The 26,245-nt window shown below is 36.5% G+C and overlaps 2 protein-coding genes across 5 annotated transcripts in view; one reads left to right on the plus strand and one right to left on the minus strand.

Moving 5' to 3' along the window:
* Nucleotides 1-26,245, plus strand: part of NMI (N-myc and STAT interactor) — a 108,688-nt gene that overhangs the window by 15,124 nt on the left and 67,319 nt on the right. The gene's annotated exons all lie outside the window — the stretch shown is intronic.
* On the minus strand, nucleotides 1,666-25,915 carry TNFAIP6 (TNF alpha induced protein 6). Of its 3 annotated transcripts, XR_009564635.1 has the most exons (7): nucleotides 25,741-25,915; nucleotides 20,741-20,878; nucleotides 18,912-19,073; nucleotides 14,788-15,016; nucleotides 12,654-12,694; nucleotides 2,394-2,495; nucleotides 1,666-1,804 (listed from the first exon to the last, which is right to left on the minus strand). XR_009564635.1 is itself a non-coding variant. In XM_030852800.2 (6 exons), the coding sequence occupies exons 1-6, from the start codon at nucleotides 25,832-25,834 to the stop codon at nucleotides 9,166-9,168; spliced, it is 834 nt and encodes a 277-aa protein (XP_030708660.1). In that variant the 5' UTR covers nucleotides 25,835-25,915; the 3' UTR covers nucleotides 8,308-9,165. The 3 variants fall into 3 exon arrangements, 2 of the variants coding, with proteins under 2 accessions (XP_030708661.1, XP_030708660.1); XM_030852800.2 differs by lacking the exons at nucleotides 1,666-1,804; nucleotides 2,394-2,495 and adding an exon at nucleotides 8,308-9,335; XM_030852801.3 differs by lacking the exons at nucleotides 1,666-1,804; nucleotides 2,394-2,495; nucleotides 20,741-20,878 and adding an exon at nucleotides 8,307-9,335.

Below are 26,245 nucleotides of genomic sequence, written 5' to 3' on the forward strand. Positions count from 1 at the left end.
TATGTTACCCTAACCAATAATAATGATGTGCTTATATGTAAGCTTTACCAAAAACAGTCACCACCTCTCCTCAATAAAGCTGGAAAAGAATAAAATTAAATAAATAAATAAATATTTTTTTTTAATGCTGGAAAAGAAAAAAATTAAAAATAAAAATGATCACTTTTCTAATTCTGTAATTGAGCTCTCCTAAGCTTGGCTAATACAGCCAGTTTGAAAAATAATTGAAGGTATGTTACATAATAAAACTATAATAATTTATATTATATATTATAAAATATATTTTGTATATCAATAATTATATTAAAGTAATAACTATATATCAGTTAACAATATTTAAGATAGTATATTATATAAAATTATATTACTATATTATCTATAATATATAAATGAAGAAAAATATTCTTTTGCTGCAGGAGAGGGATATAACTATTCTTGGGCTGTAGCAGTAATTGTTTCTCATCACTACACCCAAAGACAGTATTTCTATAACTTCAAGATTGATTGTACCTTTTGGGCACCTCCTGGATTCTTTTTCCTATGTGACGATCAGTCTCTTCAGTGCTGATCCAGAACCAAGGCTGTACAAGTGTTCTGTAGGGCTTTCTGTGAGATCATTCCATGAGTTTAACTCCCCAACACTCTCAATGAACTACATTTCTGGGGTTTTTTTCTCGGTACGCGGGCCTCTCACTGTTGTGGCCTCTCCCATTGCGGAGCACAGGCTCCGGACGCGCAGGTTCAGCGGCCATGGCTCACGGGCCCAGCCTCTCCACGGCATGTGGGATCTTCCCGGACCAGGGTACAAACCCGTGTCCCCTGAATCGGCAGGCAGACTCCAGCCACTGCGCCACCAGGGAAGCCTGAACTACTTTTCTTAAAAAAGAATCTGAAAGATAAAACCCTTTTTAGCAAAAGATTCCCCCAAATATTTTCCTCCACCCACAAGCACTACTTGAGATGGTAATTAAAAATTTGTCCCTTCACACTGGCTGAACCCGACAGGCAATAGAATAGCATAGCCTTAATTTTTTTTGGTCAACCAGGAGGGAGTCTGTGCCATTACTAAGACTTCTCATACAGGGACTAACACTTTGGGTGGGATAAAACAATCTATAGCCAAGTTAAAAGAAAAAACAAACTGACTAAGGTAGACTCAGGGAGTTGTTAGGCCTTGTTTTATTCCTCAGGCTTGTAGAGTCTTGGTTCACGGTTATGGAGTATCTTCCTTTCCCTTTTATTACCAATATTACAGGTACTTATAGTTTTACTTGTTTGTCTCACTGTTGTTCAGTGTCTGTTGTCCAAACTTTAAAATGATTCCACACAGCCACTGGGCTAACAATGATTCAACAAATGATTCAAAGACAAAAACAAGATAAGATCACAACGATAAATGTGCAAATTGAAAATCATATCTCCATAAAGGGAACCTCGATATTGAAGAACCATGAACAACAATGGTGAAAATCTGGACTTTTGGTCCTTCTTTCAGCTTTGGCTGAATGAGGACGAAAAGAGAAGACTGAGAATAAAGGAGTCCCCACAAATGCAGGAAAACACTGCTTACTCAGAAGCCATGATACTAAGTAACCATCAGAACTGGTCTTAAACCTGTTCGGTTGATCAGCTACTTACCTCAGTGAACACCAAACTAATCAATGTCATGTCCTCACTTCTGACAGTCAGCCAGCCAGGTATGAGCTCAGTCCAGTAAACGTGACTTAGAGCGCCAGTCAACAACAGCCTCGCTAAGTCACCACACTTCAATTGCTGACGTTTATCCACGTACGCTTCTGAAAGCCTGCCAATCCCAAACATCCTATAAATAAATCTTTCTATAGTAAGCAAGAAATTCAACACTATTATATCGAGTGTTGGTCGTATCATCATTGGACAAATATCACGCTGTTTTAAAGGATTGATTTTAGAGTAAAACATGTGATGTCAAAAAAAAAAAAACCAAAACATGTGATGTCTGCAATTTAACTTCAGATGGTTCAGTATATTTGTTTATATCAGAGACAGAGAGGTAAAGCAAATGTGGTGAAAATATTAACAATATTTTGTGAGTACATCTAGGTGAGCATTCATTATAGTAGCCTATAACTCTTCTGTAAGTGTTACCGAGTCCAACCTCGCCCTGCTCGCCACCCAACAGGCCAATGAGTCGGAGACGAGGTGTTGAGGCAAGGAAGACGACTTTATTCGGAAAGCCGGCAGACTGACAAGATGGCAGACTAGTGTCTCCTATAAACCATCCTATCGGGGTCTGGATGCCAGTTTCTTTTATAGAATCAGAGAGGGAGAGGTGGTGAGGAAGTAAAGTAAAAAGGCAGAATAGAGAGGGAGAGGTGGTGGGAAAGTAAAGTAAAAAGGGTCATCATTCTTACAAAACATCTCCTGGAATGACCAGCCTAGGTGAGGGGATGTGTTAATTTCTTCTTTCTAGCAGCCATTCACAGGTGGGCAGGGTCAGATTTTCTCCCTGGGAGCTGAACAGAGGCACTTTAGTTTAACATTGAGGCAGAGGGGCAGGGTTCCCTGAGGCAGGCCATTATGTATGATTATAATAACAAAAGCAATGAAAAGCAAAGGTTAAAGTAGAAGAAACAGACCAAACATGGAGTCCAATTTAGCTCTTCCCTGTTCTATAAGTTTAATTTTTCAAAATTAAAAAATGTAAACAAGAGTAGCGACATCAGCAAAATGGTGGAATAGGAAATTCCAGGCCTTTGTTCCCCATGGAGACACTGACTTAACAACAATATAGGTGCCAAATTGCCTTTATGAGAATTCCAGAAACCAGGTAAGAGGTTGCAACATGCCAGGTGAATGCAAAGCCAAGAAGAGACATAAGGAAGCAGGTAGGAAAGTTCTTATTTGCCTGTCCTAGTTCCTCCCCATCCCCCATCCTCCCACCCCCAGTGAAGTACCTGGCACTCCCGACTCTCAGTTTCTCCCTTGGGAGGGAAACAGAAAAGTGGAATGTGCATCCAACGTTCTGGCTTTTCAGAGGGCTGCCCAAGGGACTGGTTTCTGCCTTGCCTGACTCAGTGTGCTGATGGGAAAAGAATGGATGTGTACTTTGAATACCAGGTTGGCCAGCACAATAGCTTGTTGCACTAGAGAGACTGCAGTACTGCAGACAGACACTAGGGAGAGACTGCAGTACTGCAGACAGACACTGAGTACATTTACATTTAACTTCTTAAGAATCTACCTACTGTTTTCTAAAATGTCTACCATTTTGCATTCCCACCAGCAATGAATAAAATTCTAGCTGGTCATATCATCATCAAAACTTGATGTGGTGGGACTTCCCTGTTGGTCCAGTGGCTAAGACTCCACACTCCCAATGCAGGGGGCCTGGGTTTGATCCCTGGTCAGGGAACTAGATCCCACATGCCGCAACTAAAGATCCCACATGCCGCAACTAAGACCTGATGCAGCCAAATAAATAAATATTAAAACAAACAAACAAACTTGGTGTGGTGGGGGGTTTTTCTTTCTTTCTTTAAAATTTTAGCTATTCTAGCAAATATCGAGTAGTATTAATTTGCATTTCCCTAATGGCTAACAATGTTGAGCACCTTTTCATGTGTTTATTTGCCATCCATATACCTTTTTTTAGTGAAGTGCCCAATTCTTTTGCCCATTTAAAAATTTTATTTGTCTTTTTTATTATTGAGTTTTAAGAGTTCTTTGTTCTGGATATAAGTCCTTTGGTGTATGTTTTGCAAATATTTCTATCAGTCTGTTCTTTCATTCTCTTAACAGTATTTTTGGAAGAGCAAAGTTTTATATTTTAGTGAAGTCTAATGTTTCATTTTCCCTTTATAGTTTATGTTTTTTAAGTCCTATTTAGGAAATATTTGCTTACTCCATAGTTACTAAGATTTTCTCCTATATTTTCTTCCAGAAATTTCATAGGTTTTATTTTGACCTTTAGGTCAGTTAATATGAGCTAATTTTCTAAATGGTATAAGGCAATGGTCTTTCTTCCTTCCTTTTTTCTTTCTTTCTTTTGCATATGGATATCCAATTGTTCTAGCATCACTCTTTAAAAGAGTATCCTTTCTCCCACTGAATTGCATAGGCATCTTTGTGGAAATTCAATTGACTGTACATGGGTAGGTCTATTTTTGGACTCTGTTCCATTGATCTATAGGTCTATCTTTATACCAATACCACATTCACTTGGTTACTGAAGCTTTATTTTTTTTTAATATTTATTTATTTATTTGGCTGTACTGGGTCTTAGTTGTGGCATGCAGGCTCTTCGTTGCGGCATGGGTGATCTTTAGTTGCAGCGTGCGAACTCTCAGTTGTGTCATGTGGGATCTAGTTCCCTGACCAGGGATTGAACCTGGGCCCCCTGCATTGGGAGTGTGGAGTCTTAGCCCCTGGACCACCAGGGAAGTCCCATGAAGCTTTATAATAAGTTTTGAAATCAGAAAGTTTTACAAACTTCTGCTTATTTTTCAAAATTGTTGTGGCTATTCTCGTTTTTCCTTTGATTTGGCCGTGTTTCCCTGTTGCTTTGTATGCCTTGTGCTCATCTGTTGAGATCTGGGCATCTGAAAAAACGAATCAGCTTAGCTAGAGATTTGGGAACCTCTCAAACCTTTTCCGGGTATGTATCTTCTCTGGACTTGTGCAAGTGATTTCCCAGTTAAAGAGGTTTACCTCTGCTGCTTCTCAGAAGCCCATAATCTCCTCTCCCTAGTGTCTGTCTGCAGTACTGCAGTCTCTCTAGTGTAACAAGCTATTGTGCTGGCCAACCTGGTATTCAAAGTACACATCCATTCTTTTCCCATCAGCACACTGAGTCAGGCAAGGCAGAAACCAGTCCCTTGGGCAGGCCTCTGAAAAGCCAGAAAAAAAAAAAAAAAAAAAAAGTGGAGTGAGGAAGGGAAAAAATATGCATTTACATACACTGTCTTTTGAAGGATATTGAAGACACTGGAAATAGCTCTTGAGGACCAAAAATGGGTAGATGGAGAAACAGGATAGGAGGAAGAATATTCATAATACATCAGCTGTAAATTCTTAAGTTTTGTTAATATGAGCAGATAAACTAGCCCAAAATTAAATTAAATTGAAAGCAGAAAGAGAAAAAGAAAAATCTTAGTTGACTAGATGAAGAGCTGTATTAAGTAGATGATCAACTGTGCTGAAGATACTGCTGTTTAGGCAGAGCATACATGTTGCTTCTCCCCATAGCAGTAACACTTTAGCTGGAACACTGGTGTTTATCTAGCACTGTATTGTCCTCTATAGCACTTTTTTTTTTTTTTTTTTTTTTTGCGGTATGCAGGCCTCTCACTGTTGTGGCCTCTCCTGTTGCGGAGCACAGGCTCCGGATGCGCAGGCTCAGCAGCCATGGCTCACGGGCCCAGCCGCTCCGCGGCATGTGGGATCTTCCCGGACCGGGGCACAAACCCGTGTCCCCTGCATCGGCAGGCGGACTCTCAACCACTGTGCCACCAGGGAAGCCCTATAGCACTTTTAAACTTGATTACCTGTAACTTTTAAATTGAAAAAAAAAAAAAACCAACTCGTTACAATTCTAATCATTTTTACCTTCTAACCTTGCTCTTTCTGGTTTTGCAAGAAACAGCTCATATACTGGAGCAATTTTTCCTACTTCTGCCTACAATATGTGAATAAACTGTTGATGAGGCATACTTATCAGGTATATAAACATACCTGCAAGTGATTCCTGTTTACTGTAGCAGGGATAGAACTTCAAAAAGCAACATGAAAATTAGTTTTTGTACTGTATTGTACATGTAATTTTATTTTAAATGAACATCTTGACTCAGTTAAATCTAATACCATGTAACCTTTCTTTTGACATCATGAGAACTACTGTGAGGTTACTAACACTTAGGCAAGTAATAGTCCTATTTATAATTGTTTGACAGTCAAATAAGTGCTCAAAAACTGTTTTATATTTTATGAATACTGCTAAGGATGTGGCTTTCCCAGTGGAGGCCCAAGAGCCTGTGTTTTTAGGGAGTTTACTTTTATATATTGAGGTTTTGTGGGATGTCATTTCTTCTTGTGGTTTTCTTTGCTGGGCATTTGTTCAGAAGGAAATTAAATAGCTGTGGATATATATTTTAGACATTTAAAAACAGCACAAGACATGAAAACAACTTGCCTTCAAAATAAATTTTTTTGAGGGGAATGAGTTGTAAAACATATTCTGAAAAAACTTCCTTTCCAAAAAATTTTCTTCAAAAAAATCTGAACTCAAATGTTATATTAAATAAAATATTGAATACGTACGTATGTACATGTTTAAACATTAGTCAGTTTGTTTTATTTTCAGAGAATGATATTGATATCAAGATCACATTCAATTGAAAGTAAGTAAAACTTAAAAGAAAGGAACCTCCCAAACCCACACATAAACATGACAAAGAAAAAAAAATAGAGAAAAAAACCTACAGATACATTTAAGCAGGTATTAAACTGAAAACATTCAAATGAAGTGGAATTGCTAGAACATAAAGAATACTAGAGTAGACATGCAAAAGATGCTAAATTGAATAAATAAAATCAAGTTTTTAAAAATGTTCTACAAGGTCACTTTTTTTACTAAAATTATTATTAAAAATTATCTCTATATATAATTCTTCCTTTTCAAGAATTTCTATAGATCTTAGAATATGATCATAATGTATCCTAAATCTCAGTAGGAAGGCTTGTAACTAATTCAGTCAAATCGCTAGAAGTCATTATAACCCATCTCTGATCCTGTGTATAATAGTCTCATATAATACTCTCACTACACCATTGAGATATAGGGGAATCTGGGTCAGTGGTAATAGATAACATTTAACATCATTCTAAATATTTCATACATCTAAATATTATTTTCAGGAAAATCTTAGAGGATTTATATTCATTATCATCAATAATAATACCTTATATCCTAGAGTGCATTGTAATTTTCAAGTTAACACACATTCTTCAATTTACTATTTAAATTCCATTATCAAAATTTCCAAAGGAAAAAAAAAGTTAATTCTGATAAAGACCAAAACGCCTGTGGAGGGAATATAGTCAATAATATTGTAATAACTTAGTATGGTGACAGGTGGTAACTAGACTTAAAATGGTGATCATTTTGTAATGTATAAAAATATCAAATCACAATATTGTACACCTGAAACTAATATAATATTGTAAGTCAATTACACTTCAATTTTTAAAAACTGGGGGGAAAAAAGACCAAAAAGACTATGGGTGGGAGGAAAAGAGTAAAAACAATAGTGGAAAAAAAAAATTGTGATCAAGGAAGTAAAAACAGTTTACATGTAGGCAGGAAAACATGAACAGAGAAATGTTATACTAGCCTTAAATAATATTCACCTAAATTAATTTCTCTGAGTTTAGAAAATAGCTATCTTCTGTTTACAGCTTCTTCTTGTTTATGCTTTGTCATCTAGAGTTAGACTTTTATTCCTAAGTCTAACCCTGCATGAAACTGATTAAAAGGTATATTACCTTTATATCACTGCTCCACCCAAATTGTAACATACATAGTAGCTTAAAACAACATGAATTTATTATCTTACAGTTCTGTAGTTCAGAAGTCCAATGGGACTCTTTGAGCTAAAATCAATGAGTCAGCAGGGATGCATTCCGTCTGGAAGTTCTAGGGGAGAATCCCTTTGCCTTTTCCAGCTTCCAAAAGCCACCCACAATCCTTGGCTCATGGCACCTTTCCTCCATCTTCAAAGTCATCAATGTTGCATCTTTCTGACTTTGCTTCTCTTGTCACGTCTTTTTTCTGACTCTTTTTCTTAAGCCTCCCTCATCCACTTTTAAGGACCCCTGTGATCACATTGGGCCCACCTGGACAATCCAGGATAATATCCCATTTTAAGGTCCTTAACTTAATCACTTGTGCAAAGTCCCTTTTGTCACCTAAGGTAACATATTCACAGGTTTTGGGGATTAGGATGCAGACATCCTGGGAGGGAACACTGTTCTGCCTGCCACAGAAGGTTATATTTAATACCTCATTCTCTGACCACTACCTACTATCTCTCCAGTGCGTCCCCTTTCATACTCTGATTTGACAATTCTTTGAGCCCACCACTTTTTTTTTTTTTTTTGAGGCCACCACTTTTTTACTGTCCCTCATTTCCTTACTGTCCTCTCTTCACCCCTTATCAAACTAAATTCCTTGGGTTATCATTGCAATCCCTTCTTACCCATATCCTCTACTCCCTTGCCCCTGTCTTATACTCACTTGGCAAAACTGACCCTGCTGACTCCTGCTCTCTCACTAATCTGTCTTTGTCCTGTGTAGCTGAACATGGCCAGAGGAAAAGAGACTCGCTGACCAATCTCCTGTTAGTCCATACCACAAAGGTCAAATGGACCCTTAATGCTGCTGGTTAATGACCTGCTATTTTCCTACTCCATTCACTTTCTCGCTTCCCTAGAGGATGTCTTTGTAGGCTGAGTGAGTAGTGCAGCCTACCAGCCCACGACTCCCCATTAGTGTCATAAAGTCCAGCTTATCTCCCTCAAAAACATTTTTTTTAATTAATCTCTGACTCAGTAATTCTACCTCTAGGACCCTATCCCAAATAATTAGAGAGCTGTACAAATACATATATGTCCAAGGATGTTTATTGAAACAACATTTATGATAACTACCTATAATTCCCACAATAGACAGGCTTACATAAAGTATGGAACAATCATAGCATGGACAGTTTACAGAATACTGTAAATGAAATCATGTTTTTTGCAGAATACTCAACGATAGGGGAAAACGTGTACACCGTAAAGTTCAGTGGTAAAAAATCCAAGATATCAAATTGTACATAGAGCAGCATTCCAAAATTTGAAATACAAATACATATAGATACATATATACATATACCACAAATCAAAAAATGACTAAAAGAAAAATATATGAATGTTAATGCTTGTTATTTTTATGCAATGGGATTATGGGAGATTTTATTCTCTCATTTAAAGTTTTCTGTATTTTCCAATTTTCCCCAAATTATCAGGTATTGCTTTCACATTTAGAAAAATAATAAATAAATGTTAATAATAATAATAATATAAAAGTGAGATCAAAGGGGCTCCAAAAGATAGAAACATAAATGCGGAATGTCTTTCTTTGCTTTATAAATGGCTAAATCTTCCAGCTAAATAGTTTTTATTTCCAGGAGAAGTAGTACTTGTATTCTTTCCTTGACTGGATTTGGATAGAGGATCCACTGCAACATATTTGATTTGGAAACCTCCTGCTGTCACTGAAGCATCACTTAGAAACTTCAGGGTCATGACATTTCCTGGGGAGGAGGAAGGTGCAAAAGAACCATGATGTTACTCTCCTTCAATTTGGCTGACAATTCAAAGACTCATTCTCATAGGAGAATATAAAAATTCATGAACAGGACTCCCAGAATTCAGAATTAGATTCTCAAGCTGTAGAGTCTGTAGTTTCACTGCCAACTGGGACCAGGACTGTCATATTTTTTCCTGTGGCTCTCCAATCTGTCCTAGAGGAAATTTTGTCTATTTTGTTTTCAGAGGTATTCTTTGTAGAAGGCACATCCATAGAATTACAGGAGAATGGCAGGCAGTTCAAACCATTAAGATATGGATGGATTATTTACTAAATGAGGGCAACAAGCCTTGCATTTGTTAAAAAAAAAGCCCACAAAGCTAGATCCCTTTACACAAAGCACCTAACTACATTTTACCTGCATTAAAGACCAAAATGTACCAAAACAAAAAATGTTATTGTGTAAAATAAATATAGGAATATTTTTCTTTTTCAGGAAGGAAAGACCTTCTGAATACAGATCACAAATCCAGAATTCATTACAAAAACCCCATATATATAAGATGAAAGGCACAGCTTGAAGTGCCTTTCATCTTATTTTCCAAAGCAACACAATGAGTTGGATACTATTAAAATAGTCATTTTTATAGATGAAATTGAGGCACAGAAAACCTGAGTAGCTTGCCCAAGGCCACAGGGTTATAAGTGGCAGAACCAGGTTTGAGTTCAGAGTTCATGCTGTGCCCCACTGTACTTTTCTCAAACTTGAAAGAGTTGTTTAAATTTTTTAAAAAAATTTTTTTTCAGATTACTCAACTGGTTAAAATACAAATTGGCACTGTAGGGCTAGTGCTAATTTGGTGACATCTATCCACATCTAAGTGCACATCACCTACGATCCCAAAATTTCACTTCTAGAAATTTACTTTTTAAAAATAAAATAGCACTACAAAATAGAGGTTTAAAAATGTCTGGTGAAATGTTCAATAGCAAAAGAAAGAAAAATAAAAAACAACCACCTTCAGGATGTTAAATATTGGTATATGACAAATTATGGTATCTATTAGGTAGTCATTAAAAAGAATTAGAATGATCTAAATATTATACTCTGACTTGAAAATAGCTCCATGGTCTCCATGTATTGATATATAATGTTTGTATAATACAGGAAGACATCTGGAAGGACGGTCACCACATAGTTATCCAATGCCTTTTTTGGGTGGGGAGAGATGAGAAGGGTGGGCACATTCTTTCTTTACATACCTTTTTTTAAAGTGGTACAGTAATGGGTAATTTTTAGTTTATTTATTTTCTGGTTTTGTTTTTTAATATAAATATCCAGGGGTGAGTAAGTATATATTTAAGAAGAAAACTAAATCAAAATGTTAACAGCATTATGCTTGACTGATAGGATAATACTTTAAATATATTTTATATCTTCTTTTTCTATTACTTTATATCAATGTATTCTTCCTGCTGTTTTGCTAAATCTTTGGCTTTTTATTTAGCTGTGCTCTTTTCTGTTGATTTGTTTCTCTTTGAATAATAAATTGTGTGGGTTTTTCTTTTTTTAGTTCCTTGCAGTTGTGCAAGAAAAACACTGATTTGGTGTTACATTTGGAGTAAGTTTTGTCTGTTTTAAACAAAACAGGAAAAATATTAAGTTTCAGCCTTCTTTTTGACTCTCCCTCTGTTCATTTTGTTTTTATTTTAAAAATAGGATTCTCACACCACAAATACCTCCTACATCTCATAAAATGTCTTCTTTTAGTTTTCTGTTAACATAAAATATGTTCTCAAGTAAAGAATAAAAGATAAATAAAAAGTTTAACAGATTACTCTTCCTAGGGAGACTGTAACAGAGTAATGAATTAATAAATTTTAAGCATTAATCAGTCCAAGACTGAACAAGAATTTCCATCTCTTGTAATGATTCATAATTGAGAATTGCATGTACTGCAAAGCTAGGGTGTGGGACTAATTTTAGCTAGTAGTATCTCAGCTTAAGGACTGCTTAGAAATTGCAACTCAATGTAGTTTTGTTGTTTTTAGTTGGAGAAGTATTGTGATAATTTTTTTATGATGTGGAGGAAAAATAGAGCAAGTCAGAATGCCAGGACTTCCCTGGTGGCGCAGTGGTTAAAAATCTGCCTGCCAATGCAGGGGACACAGATTCAGGCCTTGGTCCAGAAAGATCCCACATATCGCGGAGCAGCCAAGCCCATGCGCCACAACTACTGAGCTTGTGCTGTAGAGCCCACGAGCCACAACTACTGAGCCCATGTGCCACAACTACTGAAGCCAGTGTGCCTAGAGCCCGTGCTCTGCAACAAGAGAAGCCACCGCAATGAGAAGCCCACGCACCACAACAAAGAGTAGCCCAGCTCGCGGCAACTAGAGATAGCCCACGTGCAGCAACGAAGACCCAACACAGGCAAAAATTAATTAATTAATTAATTAATTTAAAAAATTAAAAACAAAAAAAGAATGCCAATTACTGGTGCTGGTGATGAAAATAAAAAGGAAAATGAAGACATCTAAGAAAGTAAAAGTTCTTAGTCAGAAAGTAGCAGTTTGAGGCAATAGCAATGGTATTGCTTATTGAGATAAATGTATGCTGCTACAGGGACATTTCTTGGGGTACATTTCAAGGAACAAAGTCACACAAAATAATTAGCAAGAGGAAAAAGATTTGGAAAACTTTACCTATTATAGCTAGCCTTTTTAGATTTACTATGCATAATTAGCAAAGTAAAAGTTCTCTGACATCTTCTAATAAAGAAACCTGTTTCACATTGTTTAATCCAATATTTCCCAAATTTACTTGACCTTAGAGCCCTTTTCTCATGTAATATCTATTAAAAACATCTAACAGAACTGTGTTCTTCACAAGACTCTCTGGGGATTGCTGTACTAATGTGAAAATGCAATAAATACGATGTAAAATTTTTTTCAGTGATAGAAGGTATTTTTAACAACTTTACAAATTACTTTAATCCTTTATCAATGAAAAGTTTGGACATTTTATTACCACATTTTATGGGAATTATAAGCTACAGCAGTATTTATGGATTTGCAGATTCAAGACTATCTCAGACTGCATTTCCTGCTAATAACCAGAGTATACATTTTTAGTGCAAGGAGTTGATAAAAGTCATTAAGTATAAATAAGCACTTCTTTGCCTTTTACAAGCTAGCAAGCTATATCTGTCTTCAGCTCTCTCGACTTTAAAAAGTATATAGTAATAACTACTGGGTCCTTCATTTTCACTCATACTGAGAAAGCAAATCAAAGTTTTGTTCTTCAATTTAGAGCCATTACCTGTACTAATGATGTCTTCTGGAAGCTCATCTCCACAGTATCTGAAAGAGAATTTTTTAAAAAGAGAGGTCACATGAATGATTATTATATAGCTATTGCAAGTGGCTCTTACTGATAATTGACGTACTTTATTTCCCCTAAGTAATGGCTCATTTTTCTATTATTTTACATTTTATTGTTATATTTATTTATTTTTACTTGAATTTGTAAGAGAGAAGAGGGGTTAAAACATTGTTTGAAATATCCTTCTCACAGCATTAATGAGATTCTTAAGAATTTGTGGCATAACTGTGTGTCTACAAAGCTTTTTGTGTGGTAGACAATTTGAATCTACTTGGAAATTTTTAAAATTTGTTTCTGATTAATCTCATGAAGTTGTCTTCACAGTTAGAGAAGAATGGGTGTATGGCTGATTTAAAAGGGAAAGAATTACGTTGGACCTTATAGACATAAGAGGGTGTGATTTTTATCTGAATCATGGCTTGAAGGGAATTCCCTTGCACATGATAATATAAAAAGTAAGGGTTTTTATCAGTTTCTAAAACAATGTAATTTATTCCTGAGGGGGAGAAAGTCTATTATAAAGGTAAATCACACAATATAATCCAATAAATAACAAATTAGCCTGTAGATTAAAAAATCATTTATGATTTTATCTAGAGCTGTAATTGACTTCTGAAACTAGGTTTAGAATAAAAATGTTACCTTAATTCCCAAGGTAGGAGGTCCAGTCTTTCAAAAAAGACTTTGTTCTTAATTCCTCCAACCCTACTTCTAGTCTTCTTCAAACTATTTCAAAAAACTATATATTTTTTTCTATAGTAGTAGTCTCAGCTAAAGAACAAAACAAAACAAAAACCACTTTCCATCCAAAAATTGCTGTTCATTTATGCAACAAATGCCTTTGTTTTTCTTTGTATTTAAGTTACAGATTTCAAAGTCAATAAAAAGATATTGTCTGTCATTTTTTATTATCCCCACTACTATTTTCTTTCATTAAATTACTATTATGGATAATAGAGAATTGATAACTGATAACCTATTGATAATGGATAGTCTAAAATACACATTATTAAGTGGGGACCTGAATACATAAAACACCTTAACTGTACACTCTTTAATTTACAATATTTTGTAAAATGTTGCAAATTTCGTATTGTAAAATTTAAACTATGTTAAAGATATGGATGGGAACACAAAAAAAGTGTGTCCCAGCATGTTAAAAAACCCAGGGAAAAATACTGAGGAAAGCAATACTTGTTTTTTATGGCAAAGAAAGTTATTTTTAAAAAGATATCCATTGTATATTTAGCTAAACTATATGAGAGAAGGGGCTATAGTTTACTTATTTGCCTTATATCCATAATGCTTAGTACAATGCTTTGTACACAGAAGAAAGGCAACAATTATTGAATTTATAATTATTTTTAGGAGGTTGACAGAAATCAGAACATTTAAAACCCCCCAAAATTTCCCAACTCATACATCTTCTTTCTCCTGTTAGTCAAATCTTGAGGTCTTTATAAATAGAATATGTAACTAATTGTTACAACTTAACAAATCAAAAAGCAGCTATAACTATTTTAATAAGTAGACATAGCAGCTGACTATGGCTTGTTATGAGTATCAGAGCAAAAAAAAAGTCGTGGTTAAAAAAGGATACTCTGGGGCTTCCCTGGTGGCGCAGTGATTAAGAATCCACCTGCCAATGCAGGGGACACGGGTTCGAGGCCTAGTCCGGGAAGATCCCACATGCCGCGGAGCAGCTAAGCCTGTGCGCCACAACTACTGAGCCTGTGCTGTAGAGCCCGTGAGCCACAACTACTGAAGTCCACACGCCTAGAGCCTGTGGTCCGCAATAAAGAGAAGCCCCCCCAATAAGAAGCCCGCACACCACAACAAAGAGTGGCCCAGCTTGCCACAACTAGAGAAAGCCCACGTGCAGCAACGAAGACCCAACTCAGCCAAAAATAAATAAATGAATAAATTAATTTTTTAAAAAAGGATACTCTGTTGCAGGAGAATAGATAAACTGGAAAATCAATGTTGTAGGGACAGTTGGAGAGAAATAAAAGAAACATCATGCAAAATATCGGATGTTCATTAGCTTCCTGTATGGAGAAACAATACATACCTTCCCACAAAGCCATGGACATCATCGTAACTGTCATATATTTCAACATAGTCAGCCAAGCAAGCTGGGTCATCTTCAAGGTCAAAGTCCAAAAAACTCAGGTGAATACGCTGACCATACTTGAGTCTAATGTGCCAGTAGCAGATTTGGTTATCATCATACTCATTTGGGAAGCCTGGAGTTTTAAAAATTTGCTTTGGATCTGTGAAGACACCACCACACTCCTTTGCTGAAGAGAGAAAAAAAAAATGATAAGAAAGCATTTTTAAAAAATGATTCCTACTTTAAAAAAGATGTTCATTTCTTAGTGTCCATCTATTTAGTACTTTTTATGAAATAAAAATAAAATGATTTAATATATAGCATCCATAGTATATTGTGTGTAACTGTAGCTGAAGAATAAATGTTTTTTCATTAATAGTTGCTAAATTCTCTAAAATGAACATAGACCACTTGTGAATTTTTTTTGTTCTAACTTTTTAAAAATTAATTTATTTTTGGCTGCATTGGGTCTTCGTTGCTGCACGCAGACTTTCTCTAGTTGCAGCCAGCGGGGGCTACTGTTTATTGCGGTGCGTGGGCTTCTCCTTGGGGTGGCTTCTCTTGTTGAGGAGCACGGTCTCTAGGCGCGCGGGCTTCAGTAGTTGTGGCAGGCGGGCTCTAGAGCACAGGCTCAGTAGTTGTGGCGCATGGGCTTAATTGCTTCGTGGCATGTGGGACCTTCGAGGACCAGGGCTCGAACCTGTGTCCCCTGCATTGGCAGGGAGATTCTTAACCACTGCGCCACCAGGGAAGTCCCCACTTGTGAGTTTTTTAAAAAGTAAAACAGCAAGAAGGAATAATAATTGTGCTCCTGTTGACATTTTTGCTCTGTTTACGTTTTAAGCATGGGATGCATGTCTTATATGTACACTTAAATGTGTTTTGACAAATACATATGCCCATATTACCAACAGCCCAATCAAGATGACACGGATTTTGTTCTGTGGTGTCACTACTGTGTCTTCAGGGACTCAGACACTTAGAATAATGAGTCCAATAAATTCTGTTTGTAAAATCATTATAGAATATGAAGATCACTTAGGGAATTTGAAGGTCACTCATCCAGTTAAAAGGAATAATTTATAATCATTCTATACTCCTTTTACTGGTTTACATTAGCACCTTAATCCTAATACTATTTGAGGATTTGGTGGACATATCCATGTTGGTTTTTTCAAGTCATTTACCATTTCATAGATTTCTGTCCTGTCCCATAACCTGTTATAAGAACAAACAATCTCTTCCAGAACAGTGATTTTACAGTATGCCTAGAGAGAAAGCTGTGGAAGGGCCCCAGTTAATTTTAATTCCATATCACCTAAATGTCTAGTGTCTTGAAAAAAAGATACAAACTGGAAACTCAAAAATAATCTGAGTGGTGGTGATGGTAGTGGTGACTCTGGATAGCATTCAAAGGATTTTTTATTATATCAATTAGAGGGTTTTTTTTTTTTTTTTTTTGGCTGTGCCACGCAGCCCATAGGATCTTAGTTCCCCGACCAGGGATCCAACCTGTGCCCTCGGCAGTGAAAGTGCCAAGTCCTAACCACTGAACGCCAGAGAATTCCCCAATTAGAAGTTTTTTACAAGAATATTCTCCTTGAAAATAACTATTACAATAAAAAATTGTGTTAGAATCCTTCACACCATAGAAGTAAAGGAAGCTTATCACCCCAGGGCAGAATAGGCTCTTAGAAAGGCAAGGAAGTGACAAAAGAGCGTCAGGGATCTAGTCTGAGCTCTGCGTCCAGTCTATACCTCTGTTTCTTCATTGGTAAAATAAATATAGTCATGTCTCTCCTGTTACCTCCCTCACAGGACTATTCTGAGGATAAAATATAAAGGATAGCTTAAGGGTATTATGCAAAGTATAAGCTATTCTTATTGTATTATTAAATATTATATAATACATAGTTTATATGTGCAGATAAGCATATACAGTGCCCGCTTTGGGAGTGATTTTCTCTGTCCCATAGCATCCTATCTTTGATGTATATATCATTAGATTAGGAAAAATATTCAAATATTGAACTAACTTGTTTTTATATTTAGCTATATCTATTCAGCTCTATACTTCATGTTACATATAATTATTGCCTCATCTCTTGCTTACTTAGAAAATGACAGATTTATAAAGCAGCCTGGGTCCCTGAGGACTGACAGCTAATTGGTTAAGAAGTATTCATACAGGAGGCAGTCGGCATCATGCCACACATTCAGAACTCGAATGAGCAAGCTGACTTCTGAACACCTCTGAATGACCCTATTCTTCCTTGCTTCAATCAACTCTAACTTGGTGGTATTGATTAATTAATAACCATTGCTTTATTTTTCTGATACCATTATGATTTTTTTCATTCCAATTATTTTTCAATGAACTGTTCTCCCATTGCTAGTTCAGGTGGCCCCCAGTCCCCTTCAGGTTGACCACATTCTAAATAATCAGTATATCACTGAATCCAAAAGTAAGCTGAGACTTGAGTAAGCACTAGTCTCCCAGGATTCTGTACACACATTCCCAGAGTAAAAAGCATTCAGCCTCTATGAGAAACAAAAGCAGCTTATAAAAATTTGTAAGTTAAGGTGGCATTCTTATAAAAGGGCAATGGAATACTGTAAGAATCTTTCCATTTATACTTCTACATCTTCCTTAGACTTTGACCTTTGGAAATGATTGAGTAGATGCTCAGAGATCCTGGAGTTTATCAAGTAGAAGAATCAGATAATATATTTGGAAATAGAAGTTACTCTTAAGAGTAAAAAGAGAATTGCCTGTATAAATATATTTAAGAAAAAGGAAGAGAGAAAGAGAGGAAAAGAAGATATATGAATTATTAACAATGACTAAATATAGGACTAAATGTAGTATACTATAGGCTTAAAGTATGTCAAAGTGATTTGAAAGTTATAGTCTATATGAATGCACGTTATTCATATTTTTTGAATTTTATTTATTTTTTATACAGCAGGTTCTTATTAGTTATCTATTTTATGCATATTAGTGTATATATGTCAATCCCAATCTCCCAGTTCATCCCACCCCACCCCCATTTATTCATATTTTGTCTCAAGTGGGAATAGGTGACAGCTCTAGGAAAAATTCTTTTCTACTTGGAGTATACGTTATTGTGAGGTAGAGGTTAGTTGCAAATGTGAGAAACTGTTCTCCAATGGTTAATATTATTAAATAATAAATTCTATAATAATATGCTAGAACTTCACTGTAATCTCCTACTTTGTCATGGCCATTCTCTAAGGTAGATCCAAATGGGACACCACGTGAGGATGTTTATGATCATATATCTGGGAAATACTTTGTAACATGTTGTAACACTTTGTAATATTATCCTGGGGGAAATACATCCCAAAACAACAGTCTACTTTTTTCTCCAACAGCATGGACCAAGAATTACTGTTTATAGTAATTATAATGTGTTAATTTTCTCTTTAAAGTTTTCCTAGCTGCAATCAACCATGGAAAAAGAATATTAATAAACAGGTACTTACAATAATAACTAGCATATCCAGTATATATTTGTTAAAACAAACCACAGAGTGAGGGTTGCTTAGTTTGGAAGTTTAAGAATTTATGCCCAAAAAGAAATTAGGGAAAAACTTTGTTTATTCTGTCTCCTTTTTCTCATTCTATTAAAGGGATAATTTTGAACAGTTAACATTTGGTAGTACTACTTGTTGGTTTTAGCTAATTAACTGTGACAAGTTTATAATTTTTTTTTTTTTTTTTTTTTTGTCCTCTGTAATCAGGAAGTTCGCTGGCACAGAAAAGAATTAAGTCGTGATCTCACCTGCCTACTAATTACTGGCTGTCTGAAAGTTACTTAAGCTCTTGAACTTTAGTTTCCTGAATTCTAAAATGGGTATAACAATAAAGTGACAGTGTGGATGAAGAGACATAAGTCAGTGTGTGGCACAGCATAATCATTCTATGAATGGTAGTTGTTATTAATAATTATCGTTACTAAATTGCTCTCTCTCTGGAAGAAGAAGTCATTTCTTTTTACTAAGCTCTTAGTAACCTGTACCTGTTTTTATATAGTATAAAATTATTGTTTTTCACAAACCATGTGGGTTGTAGCAATAAGCATCCCATCTTTCACTTCTGTTCAGACGGACTCCATAATCAATAATACCAGTTTTTCCAAATCCACAGTTGGGCCCTGGCTTCACAATGGGGTATCCAACTCTGCCCTTGGCCATCCACCCAGCAGCACAGATGTGAAATCCTGCAAGAGAATGGAAGGGTGATGGCTTAACTGGTTATTCCCTCAGCTGAGCGAAGGTCATCTCAACCAAGATGGCCCCTTGCAACAGGGACAGTGTCTTAACTGCCCAATCCACTTCATATAAAAGGGGAAGAACTGTTTTCTTAAAAAATAAAGTTTGAATGTATATAAAAGTTCTTGTAACATCTGACTTTTACTAGGAAATGACATCTTACTTGGAAAAAAAAAAAAAAGAAGCAGATGGACTAGGAAATAATAATACCATGGATATGAAAACCATCCAATTTCAGAGCTGGCTTCTTTTCACAAATGACCGAGCTAGTGCCATGAGTTAATTTCTGGAATTACCATCAATACTGAAAAAAATTTTTTCAGATGATAATTTCTCCTTCAGGATCAATTAAGATATCACTAGGGCTTCCCAGGTGGCGCAGTGGTTGAGAGTCCGCCTGCCGATGCAGGGGACACAGGTTTGTGCCCCGGTCCGGGAAGATCCCACATACCGCGGAGCGGCTGGGCCCGTGAGCCATGGCTGCTGAGCCTGTGCGTCCGGAGCCTGTGCTCCGCAACGGGAGAGGCCACAGCAGTGAGAGGCCTGCGTACCGCAAAAAAAAAAAAAAAAAAAGTTATCACCAATATTTTAAAATTTTGAATAGGGATAAAAGTACTCATACATTTCAAACAAAGCCTCAGCCTTGTTTTCCTTACTCAACTTTGGAGGCTGTTTTAATATTTGCCGATGCCACCCAAGAACGATTTGACTACAAGTCCCCCATGGCTAGTAGTGTCTCTGGCCTTTGTATACCTCATTCCATTTACTGCGTCACACACACAGCCCTAAGGGTATAGACTGAGCAGTCATCTGGGGAGACTTGGGGGCATTTTCGAGAACACCTTTATTTTTGTTTTGGGTAATGTATAATAATAGTATGAGCTTTGCCAGGTATGTTCCTATCAGCAAAGGGATATCTTCAGTGGAGAAGAAAATTCTGAATTAGGGTGGCCTTTTGGATTCTCCTGAAAGTCCAGGAGAGACAGTAGCAACCCGTTTTTTTTTAATATAAAGAAGCAAAGAGCATTTGTTAATTACTGGGTTTTCACCAGGTGTCCTGACATCATCTTCCCAGTTTCTTTCATCTGGCACCTTACAACTTGCTTATCCTCCTTTTCCTCATGGCTTTTGATCCTAAAGTACAAATGCATTCTCCCACTTAATGTAAAAAAAAGAAAAGGAAAAAATTGAAAATAATTGAAAAAATATCCACTAAATTCACTATTTCTTCTACCAAGTAAATTTCCTTGTAAGACACAACATAGTAGCATCATTTAACAGCTGAGGAAAATGACACACAGACGTCAAGAAGAGATAGAATGATATTAAAAATGAATAGCAATGGCATTAAAATTAATGAGGGGTTTAAATGATATCGAGATAATGATGTCTTCATTTTCTTTTGATGTTTATTTATTAGCTCCCAATGGGGTGTGACCCCAACTAAGTTACTAGTAGTAGGAATTGTCTACCAGCTCTAGGCAAAGAAGATGGGAGAAGCCAGAGGAACTATTAGCAGGGGTAGAGAGAAAAGTCTTAATAAGGGGTTGCAGGGAAGGTGGAAAATTTTTTTTCCAAGGGTGAAAAAGAAGAAGATTATTGTCAAAGCTGTTACCAATTTTTCTGGCTGCCTCTAACTGCTTGTAGGTGGCAAGATGGCCACCTTCATATTCACACACCGCCTTCGCTTCTGCGTAGGTGAGCTTGTACTTGCCAGACCGCGCTTCTCTGTGGTACACGCCTGCTGCTTGTTCTGTGAATTCACAAAATGTCGTCAATGCACTATTATCCATTCTTGTGGAACAAGGGAAATTTTGTGGCCTCAGCTGGAAGATTACATCAGCTATTGTTCCTGCCAAAGGGTTCCCTGGGTCAGCTGCCTTGAGTGGCTAAGTTTTCATTGTTAGAAAGCTTTGGGAAAAAAATATGAATGAGGGGAATTTTGGGGGACATAGATAGAAACTTGAGGCTAAATTATTTTTTGAACTGATAACCTGAAAGAAAGTTTTAACACAACATTGTATTTCTGCATTATCCAAAGGTGATAGAGTTTTGACTTTTTTTTTTTTTTTTTGCGGTACACGGGCCTCTCACTGCTGTGGCCTCTCCCGTTGCGGAGCACAGGATCTGGACGCGCAGGCTCAGCGGCCATGGCTCACGGGCCCAGCCGCTCCGCGGCATGTGGGATCTTCCCAGACCGGGGCACGAACCCGTGTCCCCTGCATCGGCAGCTGGACTCTCAACCACTGCGCCACCAGGGAAGCCCTGACTTTTTTTTTTTTTTTTTTTGACTTTATTTTAAAAACTTGGAAAGGTAAGCAATAGGAAAAGAAAAGGAGTTGAAGGCAAAAGAAACCAATGAAAATTGGCTTACAATGAAGGAGAAAAGTAAGCCAAAATATCCATTTGAGGGAAATGACTAATGCAATATAATTGAGAATTTAGTATACAAATCAAAAACTGAGGAAAAGTTTAAAGGAATCCAAGGCAAGCAAATATGACATTGAAGAAAAGAAAAATAGATTTAACTACAGCAGAGAAAAAGTGGGACACACCTAACTACCAGTTCCTAAGTTCTTTATCTGGTTTGTCTTTTTCGGTTCACATTTGTTCCCAACGTAGTTCAGATAGTGTTAAGTCATACATGAGCTGTCTCCCAATAGATCACTGTTTAAAATGATTGTTTTGAGTTTGGAGTGCATTTTGCCATAGAAACAATGTGAAAAGATTCCCAAGACAATAATCATAACATAGCGCTAACAGTTCTATGTTGACTATCAGATTATTGTTAAGTCTTTGTCCCCTGACCTGTGCAATCAGCCACCATCAAGACCATTTCCAACGAGAACGTATGTTTCTTGGCATGCAGCAAGATATGAATCCAGCAGTATTAGAAATACTGTTCTTTACTCTCTTCCCCAAGCTGAAGTTGACAATGCCACAGTTCAATAGGAGATGCTGCTTGGCATTTTTCTGGACTCCAAGGGATACTGCTCTTATACCTTATATGGAAAAAGCCTGTCATTAATACACAGTACCTTAGTGCATCTGATACTTAGAGGTCAGAGAACACAAGGAACATCAAAGTCATTTTCCCCTTTGAGAGTCACCTACTTCCCAAGTGTCCTTCATAGGACACTTTACACATAGGGTAAAGCCTCATTAACTAAACTTTTACTCGTTTCCAATTTGGCTGTTTTAAGAATATACCATGAGGTACTTTGATAGGTGCTGGGGACCAAGCCCTATTCTCAAGCAACTCGAGCACTAGTGGGCAATGCAAGTACATCTATTTTGAAGTACAGGGGTACTAAGGCTTTTAGTAGAGAAGGAGACATGTAGTGCTTACTAATGTATTGTGATGGAGATTATTGTTACTTTTTAAAAATGTTAAAGCTGTATATGTTCTCTATTTTATTTTATTTTATTTTTTTTTGCGGTACGCAGGCCTCTCACTGTTGTGGCCTCTCCCGTTGTGGAGCACAGGCTCCGGACGCGCAGGCTCAGCGGCCATGGCTCACGGGCCCAGCCACTCCGCGGCATGTGGGATCTTCCCAGACTGGGGCAAGAACCCGTGTCCCCTGCATCGGCAGGCGGACTCTCAACCACTGCGCCACCAGGGGAGCCCTGTATCTGTTCTCTAAAAGATCTTTATTTGAAAAAATTTTGTAAGAATTATTTTGTCTGCCAAGGTTTCTCAAACTAAGATTTCCGTGATATTTTACTCCAGAAGTAAAAATATGTTGTACTAAAAACACGACAGCAAGCTCCAAATGGAGTCCCTTATGCTAAGCCCCACATCACCAAACCAAGACTTAAGTATGGTTTCGGCTCACCCAGAAATGGAATCTTAAACCAGTCAGTCAGAAATCTCCTGATCACCACCAGTTAGGTCATCTGCCTGATAGACCCCTGCCATCTGCTGAAGGAGAGTAACCTTGCCATAACCAACCTGCTTTTTCACCTACTAAAACTTCCTTCTGCCTGCTCCCTTCTGCCTATGAAAGTCTTGCATTTTGTACCACTCCTCGGAGCTCCTTTCTGTCTGTTAGATTGGATGCTGCCAAATTCAAATGTATTTTTGCTCAGATAAACTCAAAATTTTAAGTATGCTTCAGTTTTTCTTTTAACAGATGTTTGCAGGAAAAAAATAAATTAACAGAAAAAAATTTTTAAATAATTTTAAGTTTTCTTCCTGGTAGTTTTTCTTAAACTTTTGGTACCTCTTAAACTTGTCTAGTAATAAGATAGTAACTTAAATAGCAGAAATGTCTATGCTATAATTTTTAGTTTATTAAATAATATTAATATTCCACACTGTTCCTGAAAGAGACCCAAACTTCCCATTATTTTGCCTTATGAACAGTTGAGTACCCTTGGCATGTGTACTTGACAGTTTTAAGCACACATTTATTTTAAAGTATTTCTCAATTCAGAATTTTAAACTACTAAGATGGTCCTTTGTACAATGAGTCCTAATCTAAAAAATTTCACCTTTCAGAGGAAGTAATAATTTATTAATTTTTCTAGCTGTCATTCACTGAAATTGAAAATCTATTTAACCAATAACTTCCTTTTCCTTTTAGTAAGTGGTGACACAATACTATGTTGGCTCTGATTTCTATTTCTGGTTCTACAGTGGACCAGTTGTGTGACCTTGTATAAATCACTGCCTGAGCTTCAGTTTCTTCCATCTATCCAATAAGAATAATGACAGCTATTTTTTGGAATATATAAACCATAGAACCCATAAGCATAGCTTCTGTATCCTAGTAGGAGCTCATGATAATGTTACTTTTCCCTTCTCCTTTTTTGGATTCAATACAATGGCTAGAAAGAATTGCTTATCTGTACATTTTTTGATTTTCATAATCCATTTAAACTAGTTGAAGTCTCTTGTCCTTAAGTGTCTTTTAAAAAAATTACTATCTAAGGAATTAGAGGATATAAGAGTTAAAAATAAACCTTAGGGGTCCCCGACTTCAGACTTCTCATTTTACCAGTATGGGACTGAGACCAAGAGTTTAAAGTGCCTTGTTCTTGATAGTTGCTAGCAGATTCGTGCCTTCTAATTCAACTCTCTTCCCTCCCTAAATAGTTTTCTAATACTACATTGGCCTAACCAACTGTAAACAATTTATGCTAGGCTGACTGATCAATAATTTGTCTCACATTGAAGCGTGAAGCACTGTGCAATCACTCCGGGCCTCAAATGTGCAGCATACTATTAACAAACATTTGGGTTTGCTCCTCTCTATCTCTAGGACAGAACTCCTATTGTCTAGGTTTATATTTTGGTGATATACAACATCACTTTAAAAAACAACAACAACAACTCCAAATTACTTGATCATTAGCAAATTTGACAGCATTTCAAAGTTTATCCATGTGGGTTTAACTCTTACTAGCTTTATGATCATCTTTGTCATTTCTGGCAAATAGGTGTATATTTCCCAAGCTTGATGGTGTGCAATGAAAATAAAGAGACTTGCTCATTCCTCTAGTAAATTCCAGACCCCATCTTGGCCAAATGGATTGCACTGTTCAGCATGAAAGCTGTTCACTGGCTCACACTGAAAAAAGAGGCTGCAAGGCTGTGCATTGCAATCGAGCTTTCTAATGAAATCCGCATGGCTGCAGTTATTACCAGAGAGAAACATGCTGAAAGGGAAAATATTCTATAACTATGTGCTGCTTAGCAAGCATAACATCAAGATCTAGGTTAATTTTGCTTTCTCTTTATTTATTTTATACAAGGATTTGTCAGTTTTCTTCTTGAGCAATTCATATTTTTTTCACTATCAAACACAACAGTGAACATAAAGCAGTATTAATTTGTATCATGAGAATTAAAGCATTGTTTAGAGTACTATATGGGGTATTTTGGGTTTTCTCTATTTAGCCTTTTTTGGTCTGTTGTTTATATTCACAGTTAGGTCTATGTCATTCCTTACATTTAACAAAACAAAACAACAAAAGAAACTTTCCTTGTCTAACAAAAGAGGTAGAAAGGTATTTAAATGGATAGCTCAAACAAAAGAAATCAAGTGGTAAGAATGCATCCAGAAATACAAGCTTTTTTCATTTTTTTCTGTATTACAAGCTGGCTTTGTCAAACTAGTCAAAAGATGTTTGGAAAAAGCATGATATACACTACAGGTCAGAGTACATGGAGCAATGATTATAAAATTATTGTATATTCCAATTTACCTGTTGTAATTCTCTTATGGTTACCTGTTATGAAATCTGACTAGAAATGCATTGAAATGAAAACAAAATAATATATTGGTGTTTTTATTTTGTTAAGGAAACGTTCTGCACTATACCACGACACCTTCTTTGAAAATTTTAAAGCATATTTTCATATGGAATATAAATATTAACCTCTATTTTCTACTGAAAAGTTCACTTTATAAAAAGCTATTTTAAAATTTTAGAAGGCAGAAACACTTTTTAAAAAATGATATATGCATTCCAGTATCTGTCTTTCCCAAGCATTTTCTTTGAAAACATCAGCCTTGAACAGAAGAGAAAATTTTACAGCTTTGATTCACTTCTCCATGAATTCAAAGAAGCGACTTTCCCAACAAGAAGCTCATGAGTGAAGTTTCTTACCAAGCCATATGGAGTTATGAAAAATTCCATTTCTGAATCCCCATCCGTGAGCCTCTTCCCACAGCAAGACAAATAAGTAAATTAAGATGATCATATCTCAGTTGTAGAGAAGGAATAGCCTGTTAGGGGCTGCTCAGGATAAATTCCCAGAGCAGAGGCTGAAATGTGTCTGAAACATCTGGTTTCCACATCTTTAAATGGTTTTTCTTTTCTTTTTTTTTTTTTTTTTCAGCTGTGAGGTCAGCAAGTACTCTCCAATGGCATTTTCCTCTGTAGAGTTACACAATTAACTCACTGTCTGAGGCAAATTCTCTGACTCATTTGCATTGGCAGCCAAAACTAAGGATATAGAATGATCATCTACATTTTAAAATTCACTTACTTTGAAAGGGGATCATTTATTCTATCTGTCATGGACACTTTTCTCTTAGGAAGTTTGTTTAACTTGGTGCAGATTCAGCAGTGGTTTCAAAACAACAAAAGAAAGACACCAGTAGGGATTTTA

This window comes from Globicephala melas, chromosome 7 (assembly GCF_963455315.2).
Source record: "Globicephala melas chromosome 7, mGloMel1.2, whole genome shotgun sequence".
Classification (NCBI taxonomy): Eukaryota; Metazoa; Chordata; class Mammalia; order Artiodactyla; family Delphinidae; genus Globicephala; species Globicephala melas.